Source organism: Panthera uncia, assembly GCF_023721935.1.
Source record: "Panthera uncia isolate 11264 chromosome C1 unlocalized genomic scaffold, Puncia_PCG_1.0 HiC_scaffold_4, whole genome shotgun sequence".
Classification (NCBI taxonomy): Eukaryota; Metazoa; Chordata; class Mammalia; order Carnivora; family Felidae; genus Panthera; species Panthera uncia.
In genome coordinates this window covers 66,611,968-66,635,923 of record NW_026057585.1, presented here as the reverse complement: position 1 = coordinate 66,635,923, position 23,956 = coordinate 66,611,968, and the positions used below count along the sequence as shown (strand labels likewise).

The following is a 23,956-nucleotide window of genomic DNA, read 5'->3' as shown; positions in this document are numbered from 1 at the left end:
TTATAAACCATTCCAAACTCTGGCAGCGGTTATTATTCTGCAATTCTGTAGCTCTTCAAAAGGAGTACACTCAGAGTCACTACTACTCTGCTTGAATTTGTGCAGCAGCAATTAGGAACAGAAAGAGCTAGCACAAAAGAACTAAAGTAAACAGGGTCTAAAGACATATCAAGAATCCCCTCCAATTCATATGTCTGCATCATATCAGGATGTAACAAGATGAAACTGGAATGTGGAAACAGGCAATCTGGGTTAGCACATGTGGAGTAGAATAGTACACAATTACAATGGACAGAAACCAAAGAAGGACAGAGATATTCCCTCACCAGCACCTTGCTGGGAGGGATTGGTAGGTCACATGTCACACACGTGAGCCACTCTAGTTATGTTAGCCCATGATTTGAAATTTCTATATGTTAATCATATATGCATTGAACATAGCTCATCTATAGAGCAGATTAAACATTTTTCAACCACTTAATCTCTGTTCTTCTAAAGTCCTAAGCTCAAAAAGCTCTATCAGATGGAAATACGGTAAGGTCACCTGAACTGGGTAGATCCAACTTACATTTGTAGTCACTGTCTTTTACCTCAGTGACTGAGACCAGATGACTAGCCTTTGTGCTAAGATAGTGCCTGCAGAGGGCAGTTTCTCAATCTCCTTGTAAGTGAGCCAGCTGGCACCCAGGTACAGCATGGCAAGCTTGGTGAGAGCCAGAGATACCATGGTATAGACATATTGGATGCCAAGATATTGAAATGCCTCCATATTTACCAGTAATTAAGCCACTCCTAGAGCCCCAACCCTGCCATATGGCCACTCTACCACATTTGCCCCTCCCTCGCAATCCCATATCCCTCCAGTCCAGTAACCAAAGTGTTAATGTCTAGCACAGCAGGGGTTCACCAGCATTGCTAAATATTTTGAATGGATAAAGATGACCCACCACACCCATTCTTGAAAGCTCACTAACCCTGCTGGCATCATCATCCTCTTGGATCCCAAGAGAGAATAGCAACTTTTGTTGGCCAGTTTTGCCTCAAGTTCCCAAACCAAAATAAAATACCTCTCTGGAAAAACTAAACTACTCAACCACTCTCTAGGCTAGATGCCAGGCCTAGGGGGAAGAATTCCCATGGCCACAGCTTTGTTGGGGAACTTGAATTTCCCCTAAAGTGAGACCAGAGTTATTCTGACCTTCAGCACAGAATACCAAACATTATCACTTTTCCAGACTAGTCCTTCCTCATAAGCCATCCTTCCTCCATTCCATGCCTCCTACCGGGCAGCTTTCCTGCTCCCCATGATTTCGAAACTCATTTCTCATGCGACCAAGACATTTCCTTGACACTTGAGTCCATTGAACGATCTGGGGAGAATTTGGCCCTGGAATATGTAGCAACATCAGATTATCAGTCCTGCCATCTGCAGAGTCAAGAGGAGGCAGCACAAAGCTGGGGGTTGGGGGTAGGAAATGCCTGTGAGGCAGAGAATGGAGGGAGAAGCATTGTTCATGGCACTAAGAGTTCTGCTGTTCATCCAGGGAGTCAAAGGAGGAAGGCAGGAATTGCACTTGGATAGGCAAACAGGCATCGCTTTGGGAAATAAGGGAAAAGCCAAAGCAGAATGGCTGCACCTACTCACCAGGGCTGGTGATTGTCAGGAGATCAAGCTGCCGCTGTTGCTGCAAAAGAAAACATACTATGAGATCACTAAATTGAGCGAGAGCGAACTGTGCTTAGCAGCTTAGGGTGGACACACAAAAGGGATATTCAGATACACAGAGCAGGGTATAAAGGGGAGAATGTGGTGCTTGCTCACAATTCTGCAGAGAGGCATTGCACCCTAGAGACAAAGGGAATGGATGGCTTTTTTGTTCATCCTTGTACAGTCAGAGGTGAGAGGCCTTAGAGGTCTTCCAGTCAGACCTATTTTATACCTAGGGAAAGGCCATGAGCTCATGTCCTCTGTACGAGATGCCCTTTGTTCATGCTAGCCCCACTGTTTAAGTATCTCATATCTTGGCAATCCTCTTTGCATGGGTCCCTACGTCACTGTCACCCTCTTCATATTCCTTTCTAACCAAGGTACTCCTGGGCTGGTTTATTTATTTAATTTGCTCAGCAATGCTATGACAATTTTAATTACTGATGATGAAACCATTTCTTTTCTAACTGAATCATCTTATCTTTGTAACATATAACAATCATAGCAAAAGTATCTGCCTGGTGCACTAGTCCATATGAATGAGGCTGCTTATGTTTGTAGGCAATTGGCCCTGGCTACCCCAAGGGCTGAGGAGATCAATATCTCAGTAGGCTTGCCCCACATCACAGCATACCTACAGGAAAGCTCTGTCCTGAATTGGATGTCATGGGAACCTGAGGTTGGAGAAGTGGGTATTGGCGGCTGGGAGTGGGGCAGTGAGCAACTCTCTTAAAGACTTAAGCCAGGATTTCTTAAGCCCCAGATGGCTTCTTTCTCTTTCCTACACTTGATTTTCCATAAATAGTCCCAGAAATCTGTATTTTTTTTCTCCAAAAGGGTAAAAGCAAACAAGAACCATTGCTCTAGGCTACATCTTGTAGTGACTTCTGATTACCCAGTATTTCTTCTAATAGATCCTTTGCCACATTTCACCTTACCTGCATTTCCCTATTTATCTTGTCTTTCTCCAAGAATGGGGAATGGCTTATTGAAATTCTGCTTAAGCAGAAATGAGAAGGCAGAAACATTTTTTGAGTGCCAACTATAGGCCAGGCACAGTACTGGGTGCTTTGATGTGTCATGTCTTTTCATACTCTTGGCAATCCTACAGGGTTGGTATTATACAGAGAAGTGGCATGAAATTCAGAGAGGAAAATTATTTTCCAAGAGCACCTCTTCATTAAATGGAAGGGCCCGGATTAGAATTTAGTCAGTTCTAATGCTGGCCTGAAAGCCCCAAATATGACAATGTACATAAATCATTATGATGGTGCCTGATACTTAATAGGTGCTCACCTAAAAGATAATCAGTACTGATGTTGTTGTTGTTACTATAGACCACGTGACCCTTGGTTTATATAAGTTACCTCTTCCTTTTTCATAGAATTATGGATACTTGGAGCTCAAAAGTCACTGAGTTTGACCTGCTACCAGGTCAGGAATCCCTTCTGCAATGGCCCCACATTGCTTGTTTCATCACTTTTCTTGATGGGGAGTTCATTACTTCTTATCAGTTGGATAGCTGTACTTTGAGCAGGGTTAAAAGCTGCTTTCCTATTACACCATTACTGTGTCTAGCTGCCTCAGCCCATGACAAGAGTTTGGACATCTGAAGAACTGTGTCTTCTCTCCAGTCTAAATATGCCTAGTCCCTGTGTCCTTTCCTTATAAGACATGGTCTCAAATCTCCTCGCCCTTATGGTCTCTCTCCTCCTCTGTTTGACTTTGATCTGTCCCAGTCAAAACCTCTTTAAGATCTCTGTACCCTTTACTTCAATGACTTCTCATGAGCCTGAAAGAAGTCCCTCAAGGACTTCTCAATCAACATCACTGTTTTCCTGCCAGTTCATAACTCATTCCAGTTGACATTTCCAAGCAAACAATGCAACTCCAAGATGTCACTGACATACATTGTGAACACACATCCTCACTCTGAAAAGAAACACACACCCACACACACGGGCTAGAAGGAATGCTGGAGCCAGACTGCCTTCCCTCCCAAACACAGAACCACGCCAGTGGCACAACTGGCTCAAGCTGCCATTGCCAAGGCCAACCTGTGTGGCTCAGCACTTCTCTCATGCTTGAGGAAAGAAAACAACGCATCCTTCTATTTTTCTATAAGTTTGACTTTGTGATGACGTTGGTGAAAGATTATTTATCTGAGAAGTGTCTATTTCCTAATTAAAGAGCTATCTGTAAATAGTGACTCTGTGTCCAGGGTCCAGTAGAGAAAAAAGGGAAGAAAATATGACAGGAGGCAGACAGACATGGGCTTGTGCCTTGGCTTTTCTGTGGGGGTTGGATAGTGCCCTCCATGTCTCTGGCCTCAAACTTCACACCTGTAAAATGAAAGCGAGTGAAACACCTTCAGGGATAGGGAGTCAAGTACAACAAGGTGCCGTGCTTGTGGGCTCCCTCTTCTGGTGTAGAGACTTACCTGAGACTCCCTATGGCCAAAGCACTGAGGGCTAAAGAGCAGAGAGAGAATGTAAAAGGGACCACATCTCACTTCCCTCTCATATTGCAATTTTCAGTGTCTTTCTCACTAGTTGGAGAGCATCATAAGGGCTAGAAGATGTATTATTCAGTCCATGGTATATAGTAGCCCTCAGTAAGCATTTGCTAAATTCAACTGAAGCATTCCTGGAATCCACATTATTCTTTTAACCCTCTCCCCATGGCTTTGATCATGCCATTCTCTCTGCCTGATCTTTCATGACCTTTGATCTTCATGGAAGTCCCCTCTTACTGCTCAAGACGTCCATGAGGTCTTCTTTGCATGCCAACTTCCAAACCTAACACCCTTCTTTCCTTTCAACAGAATAGTCCACACATTGCTCTTCCAATGAATCTTGTAAAACCAACCTTTTGTATCATGCTCTGTTTTAACTATCTGATTCTTCTGTTTCAATCTCAGGAGGTCCTTACTCAAGGGTAAGACTGTCATTCCATCTCTCTATCTCCAGTGCCAGCGCAAAGGTCTGGAAGGAATGTTTTATGTCATATGGTTCAAATGATTCAACTATTCTGTCATTCCCTCTACCACAGCCCTGTTAGGTAGGAATTAATCAGCCTGGAAAGTAACCATGCCCCTTCCTCCACAGGGCTTTCCCTCTGCCACGCCTTTAGGCTTACTTTGCCTTTATGATTTTGTTCCTACCATCTTCACAGACAGCAATACTGGCTATCCACTTCTTGTGGGAGACTTTCCTTCTTTTACTCTCACCCACAGGATCACTGGCTCTCCTAGACTCCAACAGCTCCTACTGTCTGTACTACTGCTGTGGTGATGAATTACATCTAACCTGGTGACAAGCCACTTAACCTACAGTTCACAGACATATGTGTGCACCACCTAGTGGCCCAAGCAGGTAAGTGTAGGCTATTGTTTAACCTGTAGCTCTTAAGATAGGATTGCAAACTCTGCCTGTTCTACATGCAAATAAAAATGGAAAAAATCAAAATAAAAATTCTTGAAGTGTACTTTCAAGAATCACTGTGCAGTGGGTTTTACCTAAGAAACTGGAATATTCAAATAATTCTCTCAAAGTTCTTCAAAAATAAAAGGAATGGAATGAAAGATAAATTTTTCATTACTAAATGGCCTGACTAGTATCATCATTTGAGAGCACCAGTGAAAACTGTATGGCATTTGTAAAATTAGGGCACCTGATTTGTGGAATTTCATCAATAATGTATAGTGAGTTGTATATAGAAAGGGGTATGTTGGACATAAAGAATTACCAAATTATAATTAGTTACCAACTGAGAGAGATAAGGGTCTTCCATATGGAAAGGATATATGATCTAACCACTTGGATGGTAGAATATGCAATGTTAGCTGGAGGAAATGAAGTCAGCTAGCTGGGAAGCAGATTTGGTAGGTCAAGGGGGCTGGCTGGCTGAGAGCTGACCAGCTGAACCACCAGCCGACCATAAGCTACTGTCCCAGGAAGGCAAGGCCTTCACATGCATGGTAGTGGTAGTGTGTGTGTGTGTGTGTGTGTGTGTGTGTGTGTGTGCATGCACGCATGTGCGTGTGTGTGATGTGAGAAATGTGGAAGGAGAATGTTCCTTCTCAGGTGAAGGAATTCCATGCCTACACAGAGGGAAATGTGTCCCGTTGGGCCTGCATGGTATTCCATGAACTTCTGGAGGAGTGTGGCATAAACTTAGAAGCTGATGTATAGACTCTGGACTGTGTATGAATCCTGCGTCCAGCCTTCCCTAGTAAGAGTGTTGCCTTGTAGACATTCAGCAGAAACCCATTTCTATGCTTAACCACCATGTTGTAAATTCTGAGTCATGACTCAATAAAGTCCATGGGGGTTGGGGGTTCCAAGGTCAACAAGAACAATCTCAGCATTTGGTGCAAGCCAGGGATGGCCAGAGTATCTAGAGTGGATGTTTAAGGAATTGTCAACCAGCACACATGCTCTAAAAGTTATCTTTATTCTCCCATGCATACAGTGGAAGCTGTTTTGTTATCCCAATATCATGTCACCTCTGGTCACAAATGATTGCCCCGAGGGTGGAAATATTGAAAGGTGAGTCAGTTAGAAACCTTCTCCAGGAATTTTGGATCTATTTTGGGTTCTATTATTCTCAGTGAAAACTATTGTTGTCTCAAGTTGAAGAACCTATCTTCAAAAATTTTGTAATTATGGGGGTGCCTCGGTGGCTCAGTGGGTTAAGCATCCAGCTCTGGGTATCAGTTCAGGTCATGATCTCATGGCTTCGTGGGTTCGAGCCCTGCATTGGGTTCTATGCTGGCAGCATGGAGCCTACTTGGGAGTCTCTCTCTCTGCCTCTCCCCCACTTGTGCTTTCTCCTCTCTCAAAATAAACAAATAAACTTAAAAAATTTTTTGTAAATAATGAAAACAATATATGCTTATTTTTATCATTTTCCAAATTTTCAGAAAATTGAGAAAGTAAAAATTAATGAAATCCCATCACTGAAAGAGAGCCATGGTTAGCATTTTGGTGTACTTTCCTGTCATCTTTCTTGCTTGTGTTTAATTTAATGAGATCATATTTATATGTAATAAATGAAATACTTTTTAATTTAATGCAACATTATATTTTTTGTCCCAGGCTGAGTCTTTGTTTTGAAGTATAAGAGTGTAAGTCACGTATATTTCTTGTCAAAATGAATATGTTTGTTCTTAAAACTGTGGTTTTGTTTCTAGTCCCTTTTTCAGGGAGGGTGACATTAATCAGCAAGATAATCAATAGAATACCAGCTGGTTACTTTGTTACAAGGAGGCAGTTTGAAAAGCCCAGCAACTGCAGCCTAGTGATGTAGTCAAAGTCCTATGCATATGGGAGAGACTCTTCCAGGCAATATCCAATCTGGAAGATGTTCTTTTTTCATATCTGAAGCCCCTCTCACTGCAGTTACAGAAACTATTTTGTAGAAAGAGTTCCAGACTCCAAATGAGACAAAGGTGTGAATTCTAATTCTATCATTGCTGAGCAGTGTTATCCTAGGCATGCTACTTAAGCTAGCTGAAAATTAGGTACCTCATCCATAAAGAGTGTAGACCAACTTCCAGGAGCCTAATAGGAAGGAGAAGGCGTGAGAAAGAGAAAGAATCACTCTGAACATGGGCAAGGGGGAGGAAGGACACCAGGTAGAGTGGGGAGCACTCTGGTTGACAGCCAGGATTTCTGAGTGCCAGCTCCAGTTCTGGTTGAGACTTTCGGCTTCTCACCATATGGCCTACCACAGCATCTTAACTGGCCTCCCTGCTTCAAGTCTGGTCTCTTCTATTCATCTACATTGCAGCTGCACCTGGAGTGAACTTTCTAGAATGCACAGCTTAAAACTCATCAGGCCTCCTACAGGAAAAAGTGTAACTCTTGAACTGTTATTGGACAAGTTCCATAACCTGGCTCCTGCCTTCTAGCTCCTGTTCTCTCAGACTCTGAGCTCCAACCACTTCTATTTCCCCAAATTTGCTATGCTCTCCCCTTTAGGCTTTTGTACAATCCCCTCTTCTTGGAACAATAATCCTACACCCAACCTGCTTTGCCTGGCTAATTCTTACTTGTTACCCAGTTCTTTTTTTTTTTTCTTTAGGTTTATTTTTATTTATTTTGAGAAAGATACAGCGAACAAGTGGGGGAGGGGCACAGAGAGAAGGAGACAGAATCCCAAGTGGGCTCCACACTGTTGGTGCAGAGCCCAATATGGGGTTCAAACTCAGGAACCATGAGATCATGACCTGAGCCAAAATCAAGAGTCAGACATTCAACCAATTGAACCACCCAGGTGCCTGCCTTATTTGTTACCCAGATCTTGACTCACATACCACATCTTCTGTAAAGTCCATCTAGACCTGCCAAGGCTGGACAGGATCTTGTCCTTATGCCCCCGACCTTCCCCATCAGAGCATCATCACGCTGCATTTCGCCGGCCTATTTACTCCTCTGTCCTCTCCCTTGGTTGTGTGAGCTCCCTGCTCCCTGAAGGCAGGGGCTGTGGCATCATTCCTTCTCTCCTCTCAGGCACTAGCCCAGTGTCTGACCAATAGATATTGTTCCATAAAGATCTGCTGATCACCTGTTACCAGAATGACAGCTAGACAGGGTCCTACTGCACGGGTCATCAGAAGAGGTCTTTAGTTTTGTCTGCCTCTCTCCCAGTAGACACACTCATACACTGGCCCCAGAATTTTTCTCAAAATTCTCTCTTTCTGCCTTGGGGACCTAGGGATTGGACCACAGACAATTTGGCCTTCTTCATCTGGATGGGTAATTATGAGACTATGGTTAAAAATGGACTTTTCATTTTGGTCACGAACTGCATTGCAATTACTTCTCAGAATGAGAAAGGGACGTGGTGTTCTGGGAGCTCAGGGCTGGTTTGATGTGTGGGGTTCTGCGTGGTAGAGGAGAATAGTCGCTGATTATGTGTTCTGTTTTGCTTTCTGTGTTTCGTGCAGAATAGCTATTTGGGGAAAAGTCAGTCTTTCATGGCATAGACTGGAGATGATTTAAACAAGAGCACCAGTGTCCCTGTGCATTCTCCTGTCACTCCATAAGCTGGCCATCCTGGAGAAGACCTGAGGATCAATGCCTTCCGAAAACAGGGGGCACAAGGGCATAGACACACATTTGGAATCAGGGCTCAGGCTTCTCCTTTTCCTGCGACCCCACTGCCCTGTTTAGTTCCTCCCCTCCCCAGCCATAGCCACGTTCAAGGCATCTAGGGCTCTCACACCCCCTCCCTGCCCTGCCCCCTGGGCAAAACCTGCTCCCTAGAAAAGTATTTCACATGCCGTTGGCCTCTCTCTAAACTCGCTGCTTCTGATCTCTTATTCCAGTCTAGCATCTTCACTGGCTACAGGACTGATCATTCTAAAATTAAATTTCTCCTATCTTAGACTAATTTAATGATCCGCATTGTATTTCTGATAAAGAGTAGATATCTTAGCCTTGGCATTCGAGGAGGGTGTGAAAAATCTCCATGGGTTTTATGTGCTATTTGAAAAAATGGTTTTTAAATTTTAATATAAACTTATATTTGGAAAGCAAGCAAAAAGTTACCTATTATTTTCAGACAATAAAAGTGGGCCTAATCACGTGTGTCAGTGTCATATATAGAAGATCAACTCTCACCTGCAAGGGAAGGAAGGAGCGGGGAGAGCCAGTCACCTCTGAGGAAAGGGGACATGGATTATGGAAGTTTGGAAACAACTGTCTCAAGGCCCTGAGTTCATGCCCACATACCACCGAAGTGGGACACCTGCCTTATATTTGCCTGACCATGCTGCCCGCCACTGCCTTCCCTGCTCTCTGACCCTGACCCTACCTCCTGTCCTTGACATGGCCTTCTTCCCACTTCTTCTTATGCTAAACAACTTCTGTGCAACATGGCTTTCCCACATAGTGCTGTGCATTCACTCTTTGTCCCTTTATTGATTTATTTGTTAATTCAGTAAATACCAATGGAGCGTCTACTCTGTGCCAAGCATGTTCCTGAAGTTAGGGCAAGAGCGAGACAGCCTCTGTCTTCAGAGATAGCTAATAGTGAAATGGAGAAGACAGACATATTAAGCAGATAATCATACAATATGAATTAATTTCAATTATAGTAAGTGCTCCAAAGAAAAATATGAGGTTAAGTACTATGACCAGGGTTCAAAGTATCCCTCAAGCCTCACCTGGCCCACTGGCTGATGCCTGAATACCACCCTGAAGCATCCCCCAACCCTACCACCTTCTAGGGGAACCCTGGTGGGGGCTGAGGTTCAGCCTCCCTTTGGGCACATACTCCCATCAGGATAATAAAAAATGCATTAGCCTTTTACTCAGGGAGAGAGTGAGCACCACTCAGGGTGGAAACAGAATCCCACAAGCAGGGGTTAAATTCAGCAGCAAGGAGAGTGGGGTGGCAGACAAAAGCTGGGGCTGCAGTGTGAGATTGCTTCAATAGATTTCGCTGAGTGGTTTCTGCTCCTGGAGCTTCCTGTTATTGGAAAAGCCAGGCATGCAAGTGGCTTTCATCCCCAGGGCAGCTTAAAGGAGCATCTTATTTCAGCCTCTGGCACATGCACAAGGCAGGGCAAGTGGAAATGGAGAGGAGCATATGAAACTGCAAAGCATTCTGGAAGTAGGATTAATAGCAGTGGTGGCTGTAGCAGCTGCCATTTGCTGAGCACTTACTACGTGCCAATGCTCACGGCCTTCTGAGCCAGGCACTGTTACCCTGTTTTTCCAAATGAAGAAGCTGAGGGTCAGGAGGTTAGGTTACTTGCTCAAGCTCCCAGCTGCTAAGTGGAAGAGCCTAGATTCAAATGGATACTGTTGACCTCTAAAGCTTGTGCTTGGTTAGTTGTGAGAGCAGTTAGTTGTGAGAAATGAGGAAAAATCTCAGCTGACTCCCAGGTTTGTAGGCAGGGGAACAGTACGAGAGCTGTGCTGAGTGAGGCAGTACAACTGGAACAGTCTCTACCTGGGGACTGGTAGAAGCTACCCCTGAAGTGGGAGTGACCTTCTGTACTTTTCCTTCATTGCGTTCACAGTTTGAAATTCTACATTTACCTGTGTTTATTATTTGATGAATATCATTCCCATGACAATCTAGGCTCCATGACAGAAAGTACAGGGCTTAGCTCTCCAGGCAGAGTGGACTCTGTCTAAATATGTGCTCAAAGATTGCCTATGGAAGGGCAGATCTGGTTTTTAAAGAGGGCTGGATAAACAGCTGAAACTCTTAACGCCTGCTGTAGGGAAATGACACACGTCTCATCCTACAACCCCAAACAGTCACATGGGGGCCTGTGCTAAAGGACTTCACTTCCCCAGCTCTGAAGGAAAGAACCATGCATCAAGAAACAGCAAGAGGAAGGCTGTTCCAGTCATGACTCAGAAGATTCCTTGCCAGGACAGATTGTTTCTTCCCTACCCTCTGCTCCAGCGATATGGGGCCATGCGGGGACCTGCAAGAACAGACGTGGTATCTAAACTGATGGTGCAGCTCAAGGCTGGAGAGGATGTATACATAGCTGATAAATCCCGCCCCCCCTCCACACAGTGCACCCAGGGACCTCACGCCCTCCAGGCATCGATTTAATAGTGTCTCGCATTACAATTAGGTGTTTACATACTAGTATTTTTTTTTTTCCTCCCCACCTCCGCTTCGCCTCTCTCCATCTCTTACCCACTGTCTTCTCCTCCAAGGTCAGGAGCTGCTTATTTCTCATATCTCTGTGTTCTCCCCTGCTCTCTGATAGGACCTCAGGAAGTCTGTTGCAGATGTAACATTTTAGCTTATTACCAGAGCAAGTTACATGATTAGAAATTCTCTTTCTTCATATGTTTTGAGTCAGTCACAACTTTCTTTTACTTTCTTTTTAAACTTGAGAGTTTAAAAGATAAGCCTTTGAAGCCTTCCATTTATATTTTAAAGCTGTGATTATTCTTCACATTCTTAAGGACACCAGGATGCAGCACAAGTGAGGCTAACTTGTAACACAGCCTCTGGGGTGTCGGAGAAAGGAACTTTGGAAATCACCTAGACCAACTACCTTATTTCAAACAAAAGTAGACTAAGTCCTACTTAGAGGGAAAGGGAGCAGCTTGAGGCCACCTGCCACATTGTTCTGTACTGTTCGCTTGCATGCCTCCTTCGGTAGAATGAAAAAAGGGATCTATGTCTATATCTTAGTGCCCAGAAAAGCACAGATGCCTAGAAAAAACCTGTTAAGGAAAGCAAGGGAGTGGGGCAGGGGAGTGGAGTTAGGGGAGGATTTTGTTAGGAATTTATTCTGAGTTCCAATGTCATATTGTTTACTTGCTTGAACTGATTCTAATTGAGGAGTTATCAATAGGATCTCCTTTAATAGGTGGTAACTGAAATGGTCCCAAACTATAAAAGCTATTTTACTTTTCACTGGGAAAGTAGGGCCAACTTTTAAGAAAAAATAGGAGAGGAGTCTGGACTAGCCACAAGGCCCTGGCTACCCTCTGTCTCTGGGAGCTAATGAGTCTGTTTATGCTTGACATTTAGTTCATAAGACTATTGGGTATCTCCTGGAAACAGTAATTGTTTGTTCTTTACATATTTGGCTATTTAATATATAACACTCTTTCCAAAAAAGAATTTGAAGAAGCTTACAATGAAAGAATGCAATGAAATGAAAAACATGTAACTAAAGACATGGAGAAAAAGAAAAATAAGAACAGAATGGTGCTATGTATGAGGTCATGACTCACAATTTATATCCTAAGATACTCTGTTCACTTGCTAGAGGTGGAGTCCGCATTTGGCTCTCAGCTTTTTAGCAATCTAGGCATAATGGAAAACTCTGTTACAAAATACCCAGCATCCTAAGGGAAAAGCAAAAACAAGCAAATCAAAACCCCAAATAAAACAGTTGAATTATAGGGGTGCCTGGGTGGCTCAGTCGGTTGAGTGTGTGACTTTGGCTCAGGTTAAGATCTCACAGTTCATGAGTTCAAGCTCTGCATCAGGCTCTGTGCTGACAGCTCCGAGCCTGAAGCCTGCTTCAGATTCTGTGTCTCCCTCTCTCTCTGCCCCTCCCACCCCCCACACTCTGTATCTCTCTGCCTCTCTCTCTCTCTCAAAAATAAATAAACATTAAAAAATATATTTAAAAATAAAACAGTTGAATTATAGAATCTGCCTTTCCTGACCTGAGGTCTGAGGGAAATCTTTCCTTAGGGTCTTCAGAAAGACTGTTTTGAGGCCTAGTGGGTGATAGGATTTGGCCAGATCATGCAGTGACATACCAGCAGAGTTGTATTTGGAATCAGCAGACCTGACTCCCAGGATGCTTTCTGAATAAGGTCTTTGGAGCACAGACATACGTGAAATGTGGTGGTTGTGAGACTCCTGGGGCCATAATAGGAAGCCATGCCTTTATGCCATGGATAATAGCAAAAGATAGGCTATGAATACAAATCCTAGCTCATACACTCATGAGCGGTATAGCCCTTGAGCTATGTAATACATAACCTGTCTCTCGTTTCCACATCTCTAAAATGGGGATAAAAAGAGTCTTTAAACTAGAATATAATTTCATTCAGATTTTTTATGTTATAACAAGCATTATTATATTATGGGATATAATATGAAATCCACATTTGTTTTAAAGATGAAACACAAGACTCAATAAAACATTAAAATTTCAGATATTTGAGAGTATCAAGGTCACTCTCCCCTACTTAGGTAGAAGAATTTGGAGGATCTGACTTCCAAAATCTTATCACACTCAAGTTAAGTGTTCAATAAAGTCCTTTTGTTCCCATTCTTCCTCAGGTTTAGCAAGTGGGCAAAGGAGTTTACGGCATTTGGCACAGAACCGTGGTAAGGACCGACTGAAATCAACTAGTGGATCAGAAACACTCGGAAGCCAGAAGATAGGTGTTCTGGCCCCAGCTTTGTCACTTACTTACTATATGAGCCAATAATTTGCCTTCTCTGAACCTGTCTCTACCACATATTGGCTAAATGACCACAGGAAAGTTAGTAAAATACTCTGAAATGGGTTTGGCAACGAACCTACTAGTAAAGCACTTAGCCTAATACTTAACATAAAACCTCTGAATGCATCGAACATAGTCTGGTAAGACTTATTTTTAATTCCAAGAATCCTTACTTGGAAAGCCTTTCCTCCCCCTTTTCTCTATGACTTTTCTCTTATATCATCACCTCCTCCTCCCCTCCTAGGCTGGGTTAGGTGCCTCTTTAAGGCCCCTCAGCACCTTGTGCTACCCTTGGCCACAGACATTATCACTGTGGGTTGCAATTATCTGTGAGTCATCAGGCTGTGAGCTCTTGTGGGCACGGATGCTGTGTGATTCAGATCGGTATCTCCAGCTCCTACCACTGTACTTGGCACAGAGCAGGCCCTCAGTCATGTTTGCTGAATTGCACGAAACTGTGGAGTTCCTGTGAAAAATACCATGACATTCAGAATAAAACTCTGGCACTGAAAGTAAGGCAACATTAATCTGTGTTCCTGCCCAGCCAGAGTAATGTCTCTGCACGATGTCAGAGTTATATATACTGCAGGAAGTAAAAGTGCCAGGCCATAAAAGTCTATTTTCTGCATTTGACTGGCTCTTGTGGAAGCTCCATTCCATGCTGATTGACCGCGACTTTCCATAAGAAATTGCCAGCTTGATTGTGGGGAAAGGATCCAGATCTAATTGTTCTTTGTAAGCCTGGGACAGAAGGTATTGTTGTTTGAGAAATGGAACTGTCTAAATTAATTTTCCTGAAACAAACATCTTTGCCAAATAAAAGCAATGCATAATAACAACCCATAATTAAAAGCAAAATGATACCTTTTGTTACGTGGGGAAAGCAAATGTGTTCACCACAAAAAAAGACCAAAATGTTTTTTTCTTGGAACTCCAGGGACACATCTTAAAGTCTGATGAGAGGGTGTGTGTGTGTGTCTTGTGTTGTGTTTAGAAGTAAAGTGGGATGGGGGAGATGTCTCTTTCTCATTTTTTCTTTTCTTTTGCTTTTGAAAAACAAACATCATTCATTTCTGCTTTCTGAACAATGGAGACAGAATAGTCTTAAATCCCATTATACTTTAAACAGACAGGAATTGGGAAAGTGAGGGGAATTAACATTTATTGAACTGCCCTTATTTTCCCTTGTTAAATTTTCCTAACCTTTTTAAAAATTTATTTCAACTCTTTTGATATGTGTGTGCATACATGTGTGTATATCTTTGTAAATTGATAAATCCTTTCTAGAAAAAACTTAAGACATAAAAACCCATAATTGACCATCTATATAACAGGTGCCTTATTTAATGTTTACTCTTTTTTCCTCCTAGCACTCTTATAATGCAGGTATTTAACCCTCATTTCAGAGATTAGGAAACTGACACTCAAAAAGGTTAAGTAGGGGTACTTGGGTGGCTCAGTCGGTTAAGCATCCAACTTTTGATTTCAGTTCATGTCATGATCTCACAGTTCATGAGATCGAGCCCCATGTTGGGCTGTGTGCTGACAGCGCTAACCTGCTTAGGATGCTCTCACTCCTTCTCTTTCTGCCTCTCTCCTGCTCATGCTCTCTCTCAAAATAAATAAACTTAAAAAAATGGTTAAATAGATTGCATAGTTACATAGCTAGTATGTAATGGAGCTAAGATTTAAGCTGAACTCCTGACTATAAAGCCCATGTTCCTAAAAATATTCTTTCCATAGTATATAGTATTATTAAATAATAATATTTATGATATCAAAATAAAGAGAAAAATACACACAGAAATCTTAATGATTCAACAACCATTTCCATGTTTTCCATGCTGTTTTCCTGTCCTTGTCTAAGTAGCTGTGTTCGTACTACAAGAGTAATAATTATATACAGAAAAAAAAGATACAGTCATGGCATAAATATGATTTTTCTACTTTCTGTATTCTTTTTTTTACCGATATATAATTGACGCACTATATTGTGTCAGTTTCAGATGTACAACAGAGATTTGACATGTGTGTACACTGTGAAATGATCACCACAGTAACTCTAGTTAGCATTTGTTACCATAAAAAGTTAACACAATATTATTGACTGTATTCCCAATGCTATACATTACATCCCTATGACTTAATTAGTTTATAACTGGAATTTTGTAGTTCTTCATCTCTTTCACTCATTTTGTACACTCCCCCACCTTGACCTCTTCTCTCTGGCAGCTACCAGACTGTCCTCTGTATCTGTGAGTCTGGGTTTTGCTCTTTTTTGCTTCTTAGATTCCACATATGCATGATATCACGTGCTATTTGTCTTTTTCTGTCTAACTTACTTCACTTGCATAATACCCTGAGAGCCCATCCATGCTATTGCAAATGGTAAGATTTCATTCTTTGTGATGGCTGAGTAGTTTTCCATTGTATTTCAGAAAGAAATAGAACATCTGAACAGACCTATTACTAGTAATGTAATTGAGTCAGTAGTCCAAAATCACCCAACAAATTAAAGTCTTAGAAGATTGTAAGTTTCTAGGAATTTACCCACTTCTTCTAGGTTATCCAGTTTATTGGCATATAACTGTTCACAGTAGCCTCTTATGATCCTTTATACTTTTAACTCTCCTTTTTCATTTCTGATTTTATTTATTTGAGCCTTCCTTCTTTTTTTTCTTGGTGAGTCTAGCTAAAGGTTTGTCAGTTTTGCTTACCATTTCAAAGAACCATCTCTTAATTTCATTTATCTTTTTTCCATTGTCTTTTTAGTCTCTATTCATTTTCACTCTGATCTTTATTATTTCCTTCCTTCTACTAACTTTGGGCATTGTTTGTTCTTGTTTTCCTAGTCCCTTAGGTGTAAAATTAAATTGTTTAAGATTTCTCTTTTTATTTGAGGTAGGCCTGAATTTCCATGCATTTCCCTCTTAGACCCACTTTTGCTGCATCACACAGATTTTGGTATGTTGTATTTCTGTTTTCATTTGCCTTTAGGTACTTTTGATTTCTCCCAGTAGATGGTAAGTAAATTGTTATTTAATCTCCATTTAGTTGTAGTTTTTCCAGTTTTCTTCTTGTAATTACTTCTGGTTTCATACTGTTGTGGTTGGAAAAGAAGCTTGATATAATTTCAGTCTTCTTGAATTTACCGAGACTAGTTTTGTGGACTAACATGTGATCTATCCTGAAAAAAGTTTCATGTGCACTTGAGAAGACGTGTATTCTGCTATTTTTAGATGGAATGGTCTGTATATATCTAGTAAGTTCATCTGGTCTAATGTGTTAAGGCTGATGTTACCTTATTGATTTTCTGTTTGGATAATCTATGTACTGATGTAAGTGGGTTGTTAAAATCCCCTAGTATTGTTGTATTGCTGTCAATTTCTTCCTTTAGATATGTTAATATTTGCCTTATATTTTTTGGTACTCCTATGTTGACTGTATATATATTTATAAATGTTATATCTTCTTGCCAGAATGACCACTTTATCATTATGTAGTGCCCTTCTTTGTCTTTTATTACAGTTTTGCCATAAAGTCTCTTCTGCCTGGTATGAATATAGCTATATCAGCTTTCAAAATGAGTGTTGTGGGCACCAACCTCCCCATGCAATTGAAAATCCATGTATAACTTTTATTTCTCCAAAAACCTAACTACTAATAGCCTACTATTGACCAGAAGTCTTATGGAACATAAATAGTTGGTTACCACATATTTTATATGTTGTATGTATTATAGACTGTATTCTCACAATAAAGTAAGCTAGAGAAAGAACAAGTTATTAAGAAATCATACAAAAGAGAACATACATTTATGATATTGCACTGCATTTATATAAAAAAACCTCTAGTTATAGGTGGGCCTATACAGTCCAAACCCATGTTGTTAAAGGATCAATTGTATATAGAGCCCTGTGGGCCCACAATCATAATCTCTGTTGGTCTCTAGACCAGGAGATCTGGAGGTATTCCCTGGGCAACACTTGCAAAACTTGGGGCTCCAGATGAATGTATAATCTCCTTTGTGAAAGGTCCCCTTAAGCTGATGCAACACCAGTCTGGCACACAAGGATGGTGTTTCCCTGCTTACATACTTTAGGAGTGCCTCCTTAGCCTCTAGATATGTAGGAAACCTGAAGCCTATCCCTTAGGCTGAAGCTCCAGGCCAAGAAAAAAAGGCCTTTTTCACAGGAAGACTGGTGTTTCGTTTCATTCTGCTGTCTGTTCAGTGCTCTGGGGGTGGTAGCCTGACAATAACTGTCTTTTTGACTGTTACATTCTAATGGAGTTCAGAAATGCCAGCCCCTGTGGCCACCTGAGCCAGCCGATCAAGGGGCATCTCCTGGGTGGTCTGCCTGCACTCACTGGCTTTAGATAGGCAGCTAGAGAGTTTTGGGGAAGGGCATACATGCTGGCTTCAGAAAGGCAGTGGGAAGATGTCTTGACTGTGTGTGCCCATGGGCTTCAGGAGAACAGTGGGATAGTGCCCTGCCTTCCCTCTTGCTGGCTTTAGGCTGGGAAAAGGGGAATGCTGCAACCCCTTGTGCTTGCCAGCCTCAGCCAGCGACTAGGCAAGTGTTACCATGATTTGCACTGATTTGCACTAGGGAGCAGAAAAATGCCACCTTGTGCACTGGCCTGCCCCAGCCGGGTGGCAGGGAAGTGCTGCAGCCACCTGCACTCTCTCCAGCTTCAGCAAGGAAGCAGGACAGCCCGAGGCTGCTTGCCCCTGCCTGTCTTAGCAAGGCAGTAAGAGGATGCTGCATTCAAGCTCACCCATCAGTGCAAGCAGGATAGGTGAAGAATGCAAAACGTATCCACCAATACCTCCATCTCCCGGACACTTTCACCTGTCTGCTGCCCCTCCAGCAGATGCTTTTAGATTAGCAAATGCATCTCCTTCACATATAGTCTAGGTGCTTTGCAAACTGTTGTTTTTTGCTGGGTCATGGTGTGAGAGAGACTGTGCATAAGGCCTTTAAAAGGGGAATCTCAGTTTCCTATAGCACTTTGAGTCCCTTGGACGTTGGTTTTCTAAGCCAGACGTTTTGGGGGCTAGTCTCTCTGGTGCAGATCCCAGGAGTTAGGATGCCTGATATAGAGCACCAATCCCTTGCTCCTCCTCCTCCAAGAGAAACACCAGACTGGTGAGAACCCTCCCTATTGCCATGCAGGGGTGAGGTGTGTTTTTTCTTTTTTTCCAGTCTGTTTCTCTGCATTTCCTACCTGTCCAGATGTGATCTTTTTATCCTTTTTTGGGAAAAAGCAGTTTATCTATTTTTCAGATCTTTTTCAGAGGGAAATGGACTATGTAGCTGTAGATTTGGTGTGTACGTGGGAGGAGGTGAGTTCACGATCTTCCTATGCCACCAACTTGCAGAAGTCTCTACTTTCTGTGTTCTGTTATTTTTAGGTTACATTAGATCATAAGAAGTTTTCCAACAGTATTACACAATCATTGTAAACATTATTTTAATGACTTCGTAATGTTCTATTTAGTAAAAGTGCATAGTTTACTTAAATATAGGACATTTAGGCTATTAGTATTTTCTTATTATAAATGACATTACGATAAACATCTTCCTGAATACAATTTTTTCCTTCATTTGGATTAGATTATCTCTCTGGGATGAATACCCAAGAGTGGAATTACTGGGTCAGAAAGTATGTACCTTTTTATTACTCTTGATACATATTGCCGAATTGCTTTCCAGTTGGATCATTCCAATTTACACTCCCATGAATAGCGTGTGAGATAAAGATTTTACTGTAGCTTTGCCAGCATGGGGGATTATAACTGAAAACATTTTTTATTAATGTAATAATCATATGGTATCTGACTGTTATTTTAATTGTTTTTTTTTAAAGATGATTCAGTGCGTTTGAATTTTTTTTTCATTATCTTGTTCATTCATTGTATTTCCTACAGTGAGAGTTGACTTTTCACATTTATCTGTCTAGCATTAAGGTTTTAGTTCTGTTTGCACTTTAAATTCTCAGGGAATAACCACCTCTCTTGTTCTTGGTTCATCAACTTTGATGCCACTGGAAATACCCTCTTGGGTCTGATTTGGCACCAAAGAAAATGCTTTCCCTAAAACAACATCCAGTAAAGATGGATCCCAGTGAAACTTTGAAATACATATCTAGACAGTGTTAGTATAGGCTCACAAGATTTAAGGATGCTCTGAGTTCTTCCTTCGTTTCTTTAATTCCCTTCTAAGGATTGATGATGGCATTCGTCTCTGAGCATGAAGAGCTCTGGAGCAGATCATGGAGACTGGGCCACTGTATAAGAGTTTTTCCCATGATACCTGTAGATTTCTCACTTCCAAGATTCTGTAGAGGAGAGGTTAATCCAAGGGCCTTCTTGGGAAGAAGTATTCTCCTCACCTTCAGAGAAAGCCAAGCAGGATCTCCCATGAGGTCTTAAAGAAGGAAAGCCATGCTGATTTTCCCCATCTGGTCAAATGGAGTTCTCTCAGAACACAGGCTGAGGTGCCACACTGGGGCTTACCAGTTTCAAGTATTTTTTTTTTATTGTGTTTTGTGGATTTTTTTTTTTTTTTAGTAGTTATCGTTCTATGTGGGTGTTTTCTTCCAAGAACTTGAAGGAAAGATGTTTTAGGTTAGAATTCAGGTGTTTAGAACCCTGAATAGTAGTCTACTCTCTGTCTATAAATATCATTGGCCTCCTCATTTGATGCTTCCAGAGGACAGCAATAGATGCATATTGTTTAACACCTATTGTACACAGAGCTCTGTGTTAAGCCTTGGTCCAGGATGGGCAGCGGGCATCGATAAGCACTTACCTGACCTGGTATGTTGTTTATATTGGCTCTCTTAAGCCCTAGGTTGGTTTCATAATGCTATTTTATAGATGAAGAAACTGAGATTCAGAAATGCAAAGGAATCTATCCATGATCATAGTTATGAGTTGGTCTCCCTGCTTTTAGTTTCTCTTCTCTCAGCCCATTCTCTACCTTGCAGCCAGAGTGAAATTTCAAAAATGCAAATCTGACATGATGCTCCCTTCTTTCAAATCCCCCATTGACAAAATAATCATGTCAAAACTATCTAACATGATCACTCTGCCCCTGCCAGCCTCTGTAGCCTCCACACTTGCCACCATTCCCTTCATAGTACAGAATCCAGCCAGGCTGATCACCTTTAGTCCCCCTACACCACACTTTGCTCTTGCCTCCATATCCTCTTATATGCTGTTCCCTGTGTCTGCCACATCCTTCCTATCATAATCTTTCTTTGGTTACCTACATTCCACTCCTTTTTCAAACCTCAGTTTACAGGTTACTTCCATCATTAAGCCTTATCTGACCAGCCCCACCCCCTCCATCGGTTTAGATGCCATCCTTCTGTGTTTGTACTCCCTCTACCATAGCTCCTTAGTTACCATCCTGTAATCGTCTATTTTCTTGTTCAACTGTGAACAACTTGAAGGCAAAAGGTGTATCTCATTCATCATCGTAGTCCCAGCATTTAATCATAGTGCATAGCACAAGGTAGATGCTTGTTGTAGACTGAATGTTTGTGTCCCTCCCGAATTCATATATTGAAAACTAATCCCCAATATGATGGTATTTGGAGGTGGGGCTTTTGGGAGGTGATTTGGGCTCTGCCCTCAAGAATGGGATTGATCTCCTTATAAAAGAGACCACAGAGAGATGTGTCACCCCTTTTGCCATGTGAAGTGATAGCAAGATGATCATTTATGAACAAGGAAATGGGCTCTCACCAGACACTGAATCTGCCAATGCCTTGATATTGGACTTCCAGCTTCCAGAACTATGAGAGATAAATTTCTGTTGTTTATAAGCTGGCCAGTCTATGGTATTTTTGTTATAGCAGCCTGAAGAGACTAACACAGTGCCCAATAAATAAACATGAATAAACTAATGAGTGGCAAACAGATGGTGATCTAAGAAGTCAGGAGTTTTTCAACTATTCTTTTTTTGTAGTTACTTTAAGTTGCTAGATGGTCTTGTCTGACACTCATTGTTTGACTGGTGGAATAAACAATAAAAAGAAGGTCTGATCACCAATAAACAAAGAGGCAGACATTACTTGTAGTTGGTCAAGGCTTTGTTGTCCCAGCTGTGGTCCCCAGAGGGCGGTCCCGCTCCAGGCCACCTACTCCAAGAGCATTCTGTTCAGGACCAAGTACTGCAATCACACCCTGGTTTGACTCTTACTCCTGCCTTTTTCTAGCTCTAGCTTTTCAAGAGCTACTACTGAGCGAATGCCTACCATGTGCCAAGTACTTACTTCATGTTTTATTTCCCTGAGTTCAAATCTCTAATTCTTGTTAACAAATCTGAAATGTAGGCATCACCCTTCTTATATCGATGAGGAAACCAAAGAGCTTCAGTTATTTTTTCTAGGCAGCATAGCTACAGTTCTAGTCTAGGGATTTGAACCCAAATCTCACAGGTTTCAGAGTCCGTGTTCTTTTTCATTATATTATACTTCCCTGCTTCCATCAGCCTTCTAGTTATGAGCACACAGTAGGTGAATAAGAAAATATAATGAATTATTTGCATTCTTCTTATAAAGTGTTACAATTTCTCTAAATCAAACCTTTTCTTCCCTGAGCCAGCTCCTGTATGTGGGCAGATGGCAGATGGTGACAACTGTCCACTGCCTCTCTGAATATCGTGTTTGTATCCTATTCAAAAACACATTTATAAAGACGTGTCTGCGGATATAGATGGAGCAGAGAATAGAGGACATGCTTTTCTTCATTTGCCTATTATGTCCCTAAATGTGTCAATATTTTTTCTCTGCAAGTAGAGCACTACGTTGGATCCCCTCTTGTCTCTGCTTCAATGGCTTTGTAATTACCCAGCAAGCAAGAATTCAGCAGCTGGCCCCCTATGGAGAGAGAGCATCGGCTCCAGTACTTATATCAGTTGAAAGAAGAAAGAGCTCCTTGTGCTGAGATGGATGTATATGTGGCTTTTTTAACCAGGTGGGGTGTGTGTGTGTGTGTGTGTGTGTGGTGTATATGTAGAAAGAGTGAGAGAGAGAGAGGGAGTGAAAGCAAGGGCAAGAAAGTGAACTTGAGAGATTGAGAGATTAAAAAAAAAAACAGGGGAAGAGAAAGTAAGAATAAAGACCCAGCTTTCTGAAGCTCACCTGAGTGCTGGAAGGCCCTTAGAGATCGTCTCATTCAAGGTCAGCCAACTGCAGGCCTCTGGCCAAATTTGGCCTGATGCCCATTTCTGTTTGGCCCACAGCTAAAAAGGGTTTATTTTTAAATGACTGAAAACATATAAAAGGGAAATTATTTTGTGATGTGAAAATTATATGAAATTCAAATTTCAGTGTCCATAAATAAGTTTTATGGGAACACAACCATACTCATTTGTTTATACTCTATGACTGCTTTTGTGCTATAAAGGCAGAGCTGAGTAGCTGTGACAGAGATTGGTTGGCCTGCAAAGCCTAAAATATTGACTCTATTGTTCTTTATAGAAGAGGTTTGCCAATTTCCTAATCTGGTCTAAACTCTATACCCAACAACCATCTTGAAGGCAGAGGTTTTATGCATGTGATTCAAATCTGTATCCCTGGTGCCCAGCGAAGGGCCTAGCCCTAAGGCCGGCTACATAGTTTGTGGGGCTCAGTACAAAATGAAAATGCAGAGCCCCTTATTCAAAAAGCAGGATTAAAATGTCATTAAAGGCACTAAGATACAAAGAGCCTTTTCCTTTCTTCTGCTCCTTGTCTCTAGACTTGTTACGGTATTTTTTATTTGCTATTTAATGTTGTGAAGCTTTAGGCATAGAGATAACTGTGGGATGAGTACAGACCATCATGAGTGTCCAGGGGCTCCACCCTGACACATAAGTGTGCATGACCCATGGGCTGCTGGAATCCCTTACATTCCCCCATTCCCCTCTACAACTGCCAGCTGGGGATAGGAAGAATGAGGAGCACATTTCCCATGGGCAAACTGCTCTAATCCACTGCAGATGACAACCCCCAAGGGTACTGCAGTTCTCACACTGGGATAGGCTAGGTACTTGGATGGGGTGGGCAAGAGGCTTGCCCCTACTAAGCCATCTACTGGACATAAGCTGGCACTGCCATCCTGGGAAGGGGAAGGTTGGATGGGGCCCAGACCTCTAGAAGGAGAGGGAGAGGATGGTCAAGAACCTGGCCTGAACCTGAAAGTGGTAGGAGGCAGGACTATGCAGGAGCCCAGGCTCTAAGCTGCTGGTGCATGCTTTATTGTCCCACCAGATTTTGCTTGTAAAATACAAAT

The 23,956-nt window shown here is 42.0% G+C and overlaps 1 protein-coding gene across 9 annotated transcripts in view; it reads right to left on the bottom strand.

Annotated features, from left to right (window-relative positions):
- The window catches only part of BEND5 (BEN domain containing 5), a 1,448,520-nt gene that overhangs the window by 332,272 nt on the left and 1,092,292 nt on the right, over nucleotides 1-23,956 (bottom strand). For all 9 annotated transcript variants that reach the window (XR_007455035.1, XM_049618594.1, XM_049618596.1 and 6 more), the window contains one exon: nucleotides 1,646-1,685. Coding sequence is in view for 8 of the 9 variants with exons in the window: in XM_049618594.1 (XP_049474551.1) it covers nucleotides 1,646-1,685 (40 nt within the window). In the remaining variant the exon portion in view is untranslated. The remainder of the gene's footprint in view (nucleotides 1-1,645; nucleotides 1,686-23,956) is intronic.